We start from the raw sequence: 12,817 nt of genomic DNA, 5'->3' as shown, positions 1-12,817 counted from the left end.
ATATTAATGATTAAATTATAAATAAAATATTAATATTTAAATTATCAATTATTAATATTTTAAATAAATGATCAATTATTAATATTTTAAATAAATGATCAATTATTAATATTTTAAAAAAGAAAATAAAAAAATTAATCATAATAATATTTAAATTAAATAAAATATTAATAATTAAATTATAAATAAAATATTAATATGGAAATTATTAATTATTAATATTTTAATTAAATTTTATGTTGTTAATATTTAAAAAATTTAATAAAAATAAATAATCATATAAATAATAAAATATGTTTATGTCTTTTATTTTTTATTTTAAAGTTATTATTATCAATCAAATATTATAATAAATTATAATAATTATTCTTATCTTATTTTATATAAAATAAAATAATAATTATTTTATTTTATTTTCACTTTATTATATTTTTATTTAATAACTATTCTATTTTATTATGTCTAGTTAACCAAACCTAATTGATTGATTAGAATTTAAAGCTGATGAGCCAATCACAAGTGGGACCCAAAAAACTTTAGAATTCTAAGAACCAGTGAAAAAGCGCCACGTTTCGTGTACCCATGGTCTTAGGCAACATGGAGGAAAACATAAAACGAAACTTGAATTCGAAAAACAGATCTCTTTTTTCTTACAGAAACCAAAAGAGCGCTTCCCTTACTCTTCTCTTATACAGAAGTCTCCCTCTCCAGATTTTCTGTCTGGCCGATCCGACTCACTATTCCAAAGTCTCCAATTCGCTTTCTTCGCAACTCAGTTATTGAACTTCCGTTGCTCTCCAAACGCAAGCGTTTCTTTCAAGGCTAGGGTTTCCACCTCGAAGCGCAAGTTGGGTTTTATTTATTGGATTCTTGAGGTTCGATGTTTTGAAGTTCTCCGAGCGGCGATTTCTGTAAATTAAGCGTAAATGGAGCCCTTTTTCTGGGTTACGGAGTTTTGGGAGGGTTTCGTAGGTTGTCTGGTGGATGGGGAGTAATTAGGGTTTCGTTGTTTCTATTAAATTGTAGGTATATTTAAACTTAATTTGTTCATTTCCGTAGCTGGCAGTGGAAAATTAAGGGTTTTGCGGGGGCCAATTTGGAGAAGTGGACGTCTTTTGAAATCTAGGGTTTCTTTTGTGAGCTCTGTGAGTTAGTTGAATTTGTACTGAAAATTTAAAGTTGTTTATTTTAGGAAACTTTCTGAAGTAGCTTAAATCATAGGGTTTCCTTGCTCTGAGAAGTGAGGAAGTTGTGGTATGAAAAAATAGGGATTGTATTGGCAGAGAAATGTTTTATTCACAGTTTATATTGGCGAAGAAAGGTCCATTGGGGACAATATGGATAGCAGCTCATCTAGAGAGGAAGCTTCGAAAGAATCAGGTGGCGGATACTGATATTGGCGTCTCTGTTGGTCAGTGCATTTCAATTTCTTCCTACTCTTTAGTTTGAAATCCTAGAGTAAAAATTTCAAATTTATCCTATCTCTGTCAACTTGCATTAATTTATTCTTTGCCACTTAATGGGGCAATATCTAAGTCTTCTTAAGGTTAGGTTAGTCTAGATTGTTTGGATATACCCCTTCCCTTTCTTCCTGCTTTTTATGCAGTATGATTATTTATTTGGGTGTTGTTTGGTTGTTGCTTGTGTTATCTTTTTGTGTTGCAGAAAGCAAAAAGAAAAAAACATAGGTTTGGATGCAAAAATATATAATATTTTCGAATTATTGAAGTTAATACTACAATATTTTTGGAGAAAAATGTATTATTTTACTTTATGTAAGATAATAATCTTTATTTTAGTATTGGTGTTGCATTTTAGCCATTTGTTTCTTTTTAATCAATTATGAATTGGCGTATGACCATTTGTTTTTGCATTTCAACAACTTTTTAAAATGAGGAAGTAAGTAGCAAAAAGTAACTAGTAAAGCCTTATTTATTTGTCCAATTTTTAGGCTCTTCACTTTTCCATGATTAACAATTTTGTATTCATTAAACCAAACATTGGAATTATTGTTGATCATGTATACATAGTTTCAAGTTTATTGAGTATTTCTGATACCTAAATGAAATCAAAACATTTTCAACCATTTAACCTATATTAGTAAAAGTGGTATTTCGGATATGGATATCATAGATACTTAATTAGCTTGAAAGAAAGTCGGCCTGCTTGATGGTGTGATCATCAAACTATTAAATCTATTAGTTTGGTAAAGCTTGTATTCTTCAGAAATTTATGAGGCAGTGTACATATTGGTATAGTTTGCTCCTGATGTGTGTCTCTGTTGCCTACTTGTTCTTGAAACAGAAAATTTCATTCCTACCTTCCATTTAATATTTGTTATGAGGTAATTTTTAAATTCTCATATCATCTTCCTATTCATCCTAGTGATGCATGAGCTAATCTTCTTCAAGTCCTTGTATGGTTGTTCCTCCCGTTGATCCGTTTTGGCATATTTGGAGGTCTTTGCCGGCAATTCTATTGATTGCGTTGGAATTTTATGGTCATGTAGAAGTAATTGCTCTCTGGAATATGGCAAATATCCATGGTGTCTGTAGCATATTCTCAAAATATGTGGTTTTACTTGGTTATTAGTGGAGGAATTTTCCTTTGAGTTTGCTCAGCCCTTTTTGTTGGTCTTGTTGCTTGCTGTGAATCTCTACGCTAATAGAATTAGATAAAGCTATACAATGATGATGATAAGGTTGTTATAGTTCCAAGTTCCAATATCAAGTTTGTTTCCTATTCATGGGCAACCTTGTTACTAAGGATAAGTTGCCTTGGCTTCTCTAACTTTTTGCATTTCTGTTTTTTTCTATAATTTTAATTTTTGTTTATATGGCTTCGAGCAGACTCTATTCTGTTTCCTGAAGTACCAATTGCACTACGGTTGTCCAGTCATCTTCTTCTTGGTGTGGTGAGGATATATTCTAGAAAGGTGAATTACCTTTTTGATGATTGCAGTGAAGCCTTGCTCAAGATAAAGCAGGCTTTTCGCTCCACTGCAGTAGATTTACCACCAGAAGAATCTACTGCACCCTATCATTCCATCACTTTGCCAGAGACTTTTGATCTTGATGACTTTGAGCTGCCTGATAATGAGATTTTTCAGGGGTTAGTTCCTGATATTCACTTTTTATATTTACCTTTCTTGATGTATGTGTTGCTTTGTAGTTTGAGATATACATCCTATCTTTTTATAGTGTAACTATGGAAGTACTATATGTTTATTAACATGTAGCTTTATTGGCAGTAACTATGTTGATCATCATGTTAGTTCAAGAGAGCAGATTACGCTTCAGGATACCATGGATGGCGTGGTTTACTCCACATCACAATTTGGATTGGATGGTTAGTACATGGTTTTGAGTGTGATGATGCTAGGTTTATCTATATTTGGTTGGCAAACTACTATTGAATCTAAATTCTGCATTTTAAATACTTTCAGAGCGGTTTGGTGATGGTGACACTTCTCAGATTGGTCTGCTTGATGAGGTAATCTGTCATTCTTGCTTCCCTGACATTTGGTGATTAATAGTCTTGAATCAGTGAGAGGCTGACTAATGTAGGATCTGGTAAATTAAGAAAGGATGTTATAGAGCAAGCAAAATATGTGATTTTAGGGCTTACACGTATGAGAAAATATAACTAGTTTTGATGGTTGATCTAGAATGGAAGGATTTAAGTTTGATGTCTGCAAAAAAAAAAAAAATACCAGACTGAGTTTGGTGTTTGTTTATGTCTGTGAATGATACCAGTGAATGGTAGCTTAGGGTTAGGGTTGAAATTTGATGTGGAATGGTTAGGGTTTGGTTGATGATTAAGGAATTAGAAGATGAAGATCTAGGCTTTACCGCTATATTTCCTACAGCTAGGGTCTTGGTTGCTTTATACAATACCAAACAGAGGCATAATATTCATTGAAATTGTCATAAACTTCCCTTCATTAAATAGAAGAAGTTATTTTGTATTTATGGGGTTGAATGAATTCTATTCTTTGAAGAACATGAGATACAAGATAGGAACGTATTAAAAATTGATATAGAATAACCCCTATACTATAGGAAAACCTAATAAGATAACACGATCCTAAAATTAGACCCTCAGACCTAGAATCTGCAATTTACAGAGAAGCTGGAAATTACCAAATAGTCTTCTTTAAAATTAAGGATTATTACTTTATACACTGCCAGTGGAATTTTTAAACTCTACAAGTGGGGTTAAAACGAAAGAGAACAGAAAGAAGTGTATCCAACAACACTCTATCCTCAGGAAATATAGAAAAAGACTTAATATTGTCATCTATGCTACTATTTCTTTAGTTGAGACTCATTTTTCCATTTATGTGTCTGATGGTTTGAAAAACAATTGTGCCTTATTGCATCTACAATGTAAATTATGTGTGTTTAACATCTTGGGTCCTCCCTCCTCTTCTTTCCATAGCCAAACAGAAGGAAGAGGAGTTGTTGGGTCTTTATTTGTCTCGCTTGAAAATCATGTCCAATGTGTTTCTTTTAGAACTCTTTTTGTTCTTTGTAGATCTAGTCTTGTTGCAATCTCTATTGGAATGAATGGATTATTATAAACTTGCATAGTGTTAGCTACCAGACTTTCATTATGGGTTTGGTTTTTCATGACTTTTAGAGTTTTGGGGAAATGGGCTAGCTAATTTACTTATGCTTTTTAGAAGGGAGACTTTGATGGTCTTATAATTGGATGAAAGAATGGTCTATGCTAACAACTTATTTTGTGTAAAGTAACTGTGTTTGGGAAAGTAGGATGTGATAATATCATCAGAACATAGCAGAAATATATGTCCTTATCCTAAGCACTACTGCTTGTAGCATTTTTAATGATGAGCATAAAGTGGGTGTATTTACTGAACTATTTCATAGGTGGTTTGGTAATTTGGTTTTTGAAGTTGAAAAATATGCTTCCATGCATCCTCTGGTTAGCAAAACCTTTGAATCCCTGCATGGATAGTTTCATTCTGGCCCTTCAAAGTTGAATCTTCGGGGTCATGATATTACACTTATCTTCATTGCGAATTGGCTGAAGTGCTCTTTTCATCTTATGCTAATCATCTACTGAAACTTCTTTGGTCTTGGATTAATCTTGAACAGGAGCTATTCCTAGATAGGGTTGCAGCATCAGGACATGGTGGAGTTTCAGTGTAAGCTTCATACATATTCCTCTTTATACCCAAATCTTTCTATGATCATGTCGTATATTAAATTCTCATGGACACTTTTACTTTTATTTCTCTTGTATTCATTTTAGATGGTGTGCTTACTTGACTCCCCTAATGAATAGATTGCAAAATACTGCCAATCACCAAACCACCATTGATTTTACTGTTTGATATATGCAACCATTTAGATAATTCTGAATTTTCTGTCTCCCTTGTTTCTGTCATTTCAGGGCTGACCTACAAGGGTCAGATGAACAACAAAAACAAGACCCAAGTAATTCAGAGGTTATGCCAATGGATTGCAGTGGGGATCAGGTTTCTTTTTTATTCAAACAATTCTCTTTTCCTTTTAATTTGATTTCTGTCTATCTTGTAGAAACAATTCATGTTCTAGCCATTTTATTATCTGACTTGCCATGATAAATATGGTTTTGCTTGCCGTTAGGTTGAAGGTCTAGCTGCAAATTCTGAATTTGTCGAGTACGATCAGGATTCAGCTACTCCTGGAGTAGTGGAAGTGCCTAACTTGTCTGTTGTTCATGAGTCATTGGCTGGTGATGACCATGTGGAACCAGAACATCATAATCTTACAGAATTAGCCAATTTTGAATGTGTAGAAAATGTGTCTTCTGGTAAAGCAAATCATCTCCATGGGCATAACAATGTAGTGGATCTTTCTTTACAAAATGATAAAAATCATGATGCTATAGTTATTGTGCCTCCTGAGAATGGCAGCCATATACGTGACCTGGAGAAAGAACAAAGTAAACCACAAGGAAATTCTGTCCATGATGTTGTGTCTGTGGAGTACAAATCTGCTGATGGGACTAGAGGAGGACCTGATGGTTTGGATAGGGTCGAAGATATGCATAATGGTGCTATGCACTCAATGGATAGAGCTGACGGGGAATGTGCAGAATCTCCTAGCTGCTCCAACGTCACCTTTGATTTGGAGGACCCTGCTCGAAGAACATGTTCAAGTAGCACCTGTGTGCCCACCTCAGATGCCTATATGGAGAATGATCAAGCATCACATAAATCTGAATTCCGCAATGATGTGGAAACCACTGATAATTTGGACGAGTCATTCTCACCTGCCAAAACTTCAAATCCTTCCTGTCCGTTGGAATCACCCAGTAGACCAACAGTTATTGATGGTGAAGCTCAAGCTTGTCAGGAACCAAATGATTCTGAAAATATGAAAAAACCTGTTATTCATGAAGAGGTCTCATCTGTTCAAGTTCTTGGAAGTGATAATTTGGCTGCTGTAGATCAAAACTCAGTGGATTTGTCCAGAAGGGAGGAAGAAGTTCGTGCTTTTGGAGCTTCCATTGAGGTGGAAGGTTTGTTTTACAAGTCTTATTCATGTAGTCATACATAAATCGTGATCTTTTTAATATTATATATATGACAACTTCATGTTAGATTGTTTCATACGTACTACCATCTTTGCAGGTGAAGCCTGCCAAACTCAGATGTCAGAACCTGCTTTATGTGATGATCAGCTGGAAAATTTAAACAATTGTGCTATGTCTGACTTGCCTGCACCTGAAATGTTACTCTCTGCACTAGAAGGACATATTGATAAACCTAGTGATTTGCTGGGTGAGTCTACCCCAGACAAAGAGGTCTTTGCAGGGGATGATGAAACTGGTGCTGGAATGAAACTCATTTCAGGAAAAAAGCGAAGTATAACAGAAAGTACATTAACTGTAGAGAGTTTAAACTCAGTTGAATCATTCGGGAGGCCTCGATCCAGGAGAACTGCAGAATCAGTTCCTGATGATGATGACTTGTTGTCTTCAATTTTAGGTAACGGTGTAGTTTAATCCTAAAACTTATTTTCTGCCTTCTATAAATTTTTTAGGATTGCATCGTAAGGCTGGTGTTCATAAGAATATTTTTATGATTGAATTTAATTTGTCATTGCTTCAGTTGGAAGAAGATCTTCAGTTTTCAAAATGAAACCCACTCCTCCTCCTGAAATAGCATCCATGAAACGTGCACGATCTGCACCAAGACCCAGTGCCTCCAAGAGAAAAGTGCTTATGGATGATACTATGGTCTTACATGGCGAGTATGTTTTTAATATGTTTTAATTGTACATTACTCCTCTCTCTATCTAAGTAGTTGATATTCTAATGATTGTTCTTTTTTTGGCTTAAATACTGAAAAGCCATTGAACTATCGCACTTTATCCCAAAAGGCCTATTATTTTATTGTAACCAATGAAGCCCATATCCTTTGATTTGTACCCACACAACCCCTTAGCCCTAATGAAAATTTAACAGCTGTTAGACCCAATGCGAGTTGACATTTTCTGTCATATGTCATGAGGCATATGACATGACCATGAGGCAGCTTATGTGATTATGTGATTTGCCATGTTAGCTGCCACGCGATCACATCAGCTGCCATGCGATCACATTAGTTGTCATGTGGTTTGATGGCTGTTAATTTTCTGTTAGGGTTAAGGGCTTGTTTGGGTACAAATCGAAAATAAAGGGCTGCTTTGGATAGAGGCTTTTTCGTGTAAAGTGAGATAATTCAGGTTTAAGCCTTCTCTTACCAAGATGTATTCGAATTTGAAAACTTTCACTGTTTTTCTTCTTTCACAGTCAATATAACATGTTTTTGTTTTATTTTAGCTCCTAATGAGTCTTTGATTTATAAATTAAAATTTGTGTCTAAGTAATTCATGCACTTATGAAATTTTTGTGCTTTTCATGTTTTCTTTTGGAACCTTTTCCTTCTGCCACTTGCATTGAAGTGCCATCCTTCTCTGAAGCACTTTTAGTAATTTATCTGCTGTCAACATGTTTTACAAGAGGCACCTTATGCCAATGGAAACTCTTGATTACCTGCTGATTTGTGTATCTGTAGTATGGCATAAGTGGTTAAAACTGCAATAAGTGGCTTAAGATATGATCATTTCGTGTTCTCTCTAGTCATCTTGGCACATTATGAATTATTAAATGGTATTTATTCAGATTCATTGAATCTTGGAAAATTTTTTTCTGTTCCTTTTTTTTTTTGGATTATGTATTTTAAATTTTGTCTTTAAAAGTTTAGTTCTGTTTAATTTGCCCTAGTAGTTAATTACTAATTAATTTGCCTTTCCTTTTCTTTCAAGTACAATACGCCTGCAGTTGGTTAATACTGAAGACATACGTCGTATACGCAAGAAAGCACCTTGCACTCGGCCTGAAATTTCGTTGATTCAGAGACAATTCTTGGAAGATGAAATCTTCACTGAACCTATATTTACTGGTGAGGTCAAAGTGTTGAAATGAAGGATTTCAACTTTTAGTTAATTATGATGGCCTGAAAATTCAATGTTATGGTTTGGGTTTTGTAAGGTACTGAGTTGGGAAAGAGTGAGATTATGCAACTGTAGATGTATAACTCTTGAAGGCCTTGCTTAAATTTGATTTGCTTTTATAAGCTTGACCTCTTTTCATATGGTGTGGACAACTCAAGTGGATAGTGAACAAAGTTATAGCATCGTCTAGATGTTTGTTTAATATAGGGCATCTCCAGACCCCTATGGAGAACAAGATGACCCTACTTCTGCATGTGTTTTTTTTTGCTATTACTTCATTTCTGTGGACATCACAAGTATCTATTTAATGGGGAGTTTAGTTTTTCGGTATGGATGTCATTCATGTAAATGCATACCCAAAATTTAAAATTGTATTGACTACAAGATTTTGTCAGTGATCTATTCTAATGATTTTGCATATTTGTCTTGATTTTATTGTTGCTTGAAATAATTCTGCCTCTGCTAATGGAGGACTTTCTAACACATCGTTTATGACTTTATAAGTTGTTAACTCTTGCTGTACCTTTCAGGTTTGGCGAGTGACTTGTCATGTTTGCACAGTGAAGCATATGATCTGAGGGGAATCAGGATTTCTGAAGGTAATGAAGTCCATGCATCATCTGAAGTAGCAAAGGATCCTGAGTTTTCTGTAAGACCTAATGTTGATGGAGGTGGAATTGAAGGAAGCTCTGTGCCTGTGATTTGTGGAAATGATGAGCAAGCACAATGTGCTGGCACTTCTATGCAGACTGATACTCAGCAGGCTGAGTACAACGATTTGAATGCTCAGCAGGATAAAAATGCTGTTGATGATGTGCCTCAAGTTTTGCGACATGAACCTTTAGATGGGGTTGTGGAAATGGAAATCGGCAGAGGGAATGTTGAAGTTGCTAATGCAACTCTGAACGAGTTTGAGGTATCATCCCCTACTAATCTGGCTACTGAAGATACTAGTAACATGACAGCTGGGAAGATAAGCCACACTGTAGATGGTTCCATGTTAAATGATGCATCATGCCTTCCACCTGATCAAAAAATGAGTACTCAGCCTGGGGAGGATGCTGAATTGGATATGAGAAATGACAAAGGAACTAATCCTACTGAAGTTTTGGAAAATGTTGTTGAAAGTGCTGTTCCATCTGAAACAGAATCAAAAGCAACTAATGAGTTTTCGTTAGAAGAAAGTAAAGCCGGTACATCAGTTGAAGTCAGTATAGACATTCAGGCAGACGGCTTTGCACCTATTGAAAACGGAATGAATTCTCTTGCAACTGTGCAAACTGTTGAGGGTCTGAATGGTGCTCAAAATGCAGATGAAATTGGATATGGCAAGGTTGGTGTAGTGGATGAGGCTCGTGTTGAGGATGCACTCTTGGATCATGATGACAAGGACCCAATCTGTAAGGGTAGTGAAGAACGTAAAATGGATTCTATATATTCAGAAAAAGTTGATGTGGTTCTAAAAAATGCTTCATTAAATGATGGAGAAACTCCAAACTTTCAGGAAGTTAATGCAGTCAATGCAGAAATGACCTCTCTTGTGGATAATCAAGCTGTAAGTTGTTATGTAACGCATGTAACACCTTTGCATTAATTTAAGAATATTTAAGTGCTTCAACTTTTTCGTAACTGTTGGCAATTTATATCCTTGTATGGATTCAATTAATGCTCTAATGTCCTAGCAGAAAGTGAACAGTAATTAAGATAGTGCATATATATTCATCAATATTGGGTTTTCTGATTATTTCCAGAGTGATTCATCGAAAATATTTCCATACCTAAAAAAAATTATTTTCTAAATTATATATTGATTGGTGTTGAATATTTAACTTTGTTATATTCAATAGAGCATGTTAGACATTTTAAGTTCTGATAACTATTCCATTCCTCAACTTGATGTTCATGTTTGGTCCATGTGCTCTTTTTAGATTAGTTTGTTTGTTGCTATGAAAATTGTTTTGGCGGTAGCCTTTATTATCTTATTTAAGGCATTAAGAATCCCCTGAATGACAATTTACCCCTGTTTCGGTGCAGGAATTTGAGCATGTCGCAATTGCAAATGATACAGGTTTAGTCTTAGTGCCTTCTGTCTTGCTTTTACCTTTTAGTTCTTATGGGTAATTCTTGAAATTATATTTTTTCATTCTCTTGCTATAAATGAGTTTAGAGTTTTTGACTGAATAAATTATACTTAAGATGTGGATTTTTCGTTTTAGTTGTGAAAGTTTTAGGTAAGGTGGTTTGTAGTTAGGACCACAGGGAGCCAAAACCTCCCAAAATGTTTCCATCACAACACACCCCTCACCCCCTTCCAAAAAAAAAAATTTGTTAATGTTATATAAAAATCTGTTTTTCGAATTTCTGTTGTACGTGCCTTACCTCCCTCCAATCTTGACTGTGCCATTGGTTAGTAAATATTTATTTTCTTTTTCTTTCCATCAGAATTCCTGAACGTAGATGATGATGAGCTAGTTGAGGATGATGATGATGGCATGCCATGTGGTGATGAAAGTCGTCTTCTTGAAAATAGTGGATGGTCTTCTCGTACCAGGTCTGTAAGAGATGTTGTTTACTTTTTCCCTCTAATTTTAACATTAATTTTAGTGCTACTTGCCATAATATTTTCTTGTACCTTTATAAGGCTAGCTCACATCTTGATGTTTGCTCATACTCTTTTTTCTTTTAGGGCTGTTGCCAAGTATCTCCAGAACTTATTTGAGGATGAAGCTATACATGGTCGTAAGGTACTTTCTATGGACAGTCTATTGGATCGTAAAACACGTAAAGAAGCATCAAGGATGTTTTTTGAAACACTGGTACGTCTACTAAAACTTGTCTCAAAGTTTGTAACCTTTTTTCATGTTCCATTATAAAAATACTATAGCATATGAAACCTTGCATGTAAATTTATGTCCGAAGCTTCATTTTATCTCTCTTCTCCTAGATGACAAATCATTACTTGTTTTTAAAAAAATGAGAAGTACATTGGCTTGAAAAGAAAATCATTTCATTGGAGTACAGAACTTGTGCACAAGAACTAATACACACAAATGTTCTCATACAAATACAAATGCCACTTGTGTAGACCTATTTTTTAACAAATACAACTGAAAGATATTTTGACATCATTGTGAAACGGGATGCATAATATTAAGGATAAAAAGATGAATAATTGAACCTTAAAAGTAATTGCAAGTAGAAGTTGTGCTCCAATACGGATTTTGTTTTAATATTTGCATGCAAATGAAAGATTTTCTTTCTTTAGACTGATAATCTTATCTTACTATCCATTGTTAGGTTAAGTTTGTTTACTTCAGATTGATTGAAATTGTGGTTATTATATTTTTTGGGGGGTGAAGTAAAAAAATTTCCTCATCTGGTCATTTAATCTTTGATGCTGTCCTAGTTGTTTTTATTGCTCTGGTGGGGAAAAAATGTAAAGTTGTCCTCTTTGTTTGTTGGTGTAATTGTCACCAACATGCAGGTTCTTAAGACGAGAGATTACATCCACGTAGAACAGGTGAAACCCTTTGACAACATCTGTATAAAGCCTCGAGCGAAGCTCATGAAATCTGATTTCTGATCCCTTGCATAGGAAAAGCAGATACAGTGAAAAGTTCCTTGTAGCTCTAGTTCTGATGCTTAGCCCACATCGGTAATTATTTTGTTTAAAAATGGCCTTTTTTTTTTCTTTTTGAGTTTTAAAAAAAATTAGTTCTTGTTTAGCTCATGTAATTGGTAGATTAACAGTGGGGTGGGATGGCACATGTCATGATGTTGATTGTAGCGATGACTTAAGGTGGATAATAATTGTGTATATATCTGTAAAATATCTCAATTTGCAATTGAAGATGCTAATTTATTTGTTTTTGACTGCTATTCCTTGAGATTCATTTACCCTGTTAAATAAAGTTATTCTTACTCACATTTTTGGTTGAGCTGATTAATTGCGGGCAAGGATTTCCCTTTTTATGTGCGTTGAGCTTGTATTAGGGACTGCCATACAAGGAGCAAGTTTTGTTTTGTGAGATATGCTAGATGCTTAAGAAATTTGCAAGTCTTGTTTTGTGAGCACTTGAGCATGCCAAAAAAAGAAAAAGCTCTGAAAAAGAGATGTTGAAATATTTGGAGTATCAATTAGATGATGTTATGTTTTTTAGGAAGTGCTAAGAACAGGCATATAAGATGTTTTCAATAACAGCCCAAACATCAGATATTCTAATGAAATCCAGCACGATTGTTAAACTTTTCTAATAAGTTTTCTACTGATCAAGGTAATTTATTCAATAACTTAAATTAATAGCAGT

At 34.5% G+C, this 12,817-nt stretch overlaps 1 protein-coding gene across 1 annotated transcript; it reads left to right on the top strand.

The window, feature by feature from the left end:
• LOC18598501 (sister chromatid cohesion 1 protein 4) lies at positions 636-12,435 on the top strand. Its single transcript, XM_018121688.1, has 15 exons — positions 636-1,411; positions 2,850-3,111; positions 3,251-3,348; positions 3,446-3,492; positions 5,121-5,170; positions 5,419-5,503; positions 5,634-6,531; positions 6,644-7,000; positions 7,124-7,265; positions 8,322-8,458; positions 9,041-10,065; positions 10,545-10,578; positions 10,953-11,061; positions 11,197-11,326; positions 11,995-12,435. Exons 1-15 carry the CDS (start codon positions 1,288-1,290, stop codon positions 12,091-12,093), a joined length of 3,597 nt encoding a protein of 1,198 aa, XP_017977177.1. The 5' UTR covers positions 636-1,287; the 3' UTR covers positions 12,094-12,435.

The sequence above is a fragment of the Theobroma cacao genome, chromosome 5 (assembly GCF_000208745.1).
Source record: "Theobroma cacao cultivar B97-61/B2 chromosome 5, Criollo_cocoa_genome_V2, whole genome shotgun sequence".
Classification (NCBI taxonomy): Eukaryota; Viridiplantae; Streptophyta; class Magnoliopsida; order Malvales; family Malvaceae; genus Theobroma; species Theobroma cacao.
The sequence above is the reverse complement of the archived record's forward strand: the minus strand, read 5'-3'. Positions and strand labels throughout refer to the sequence as shown.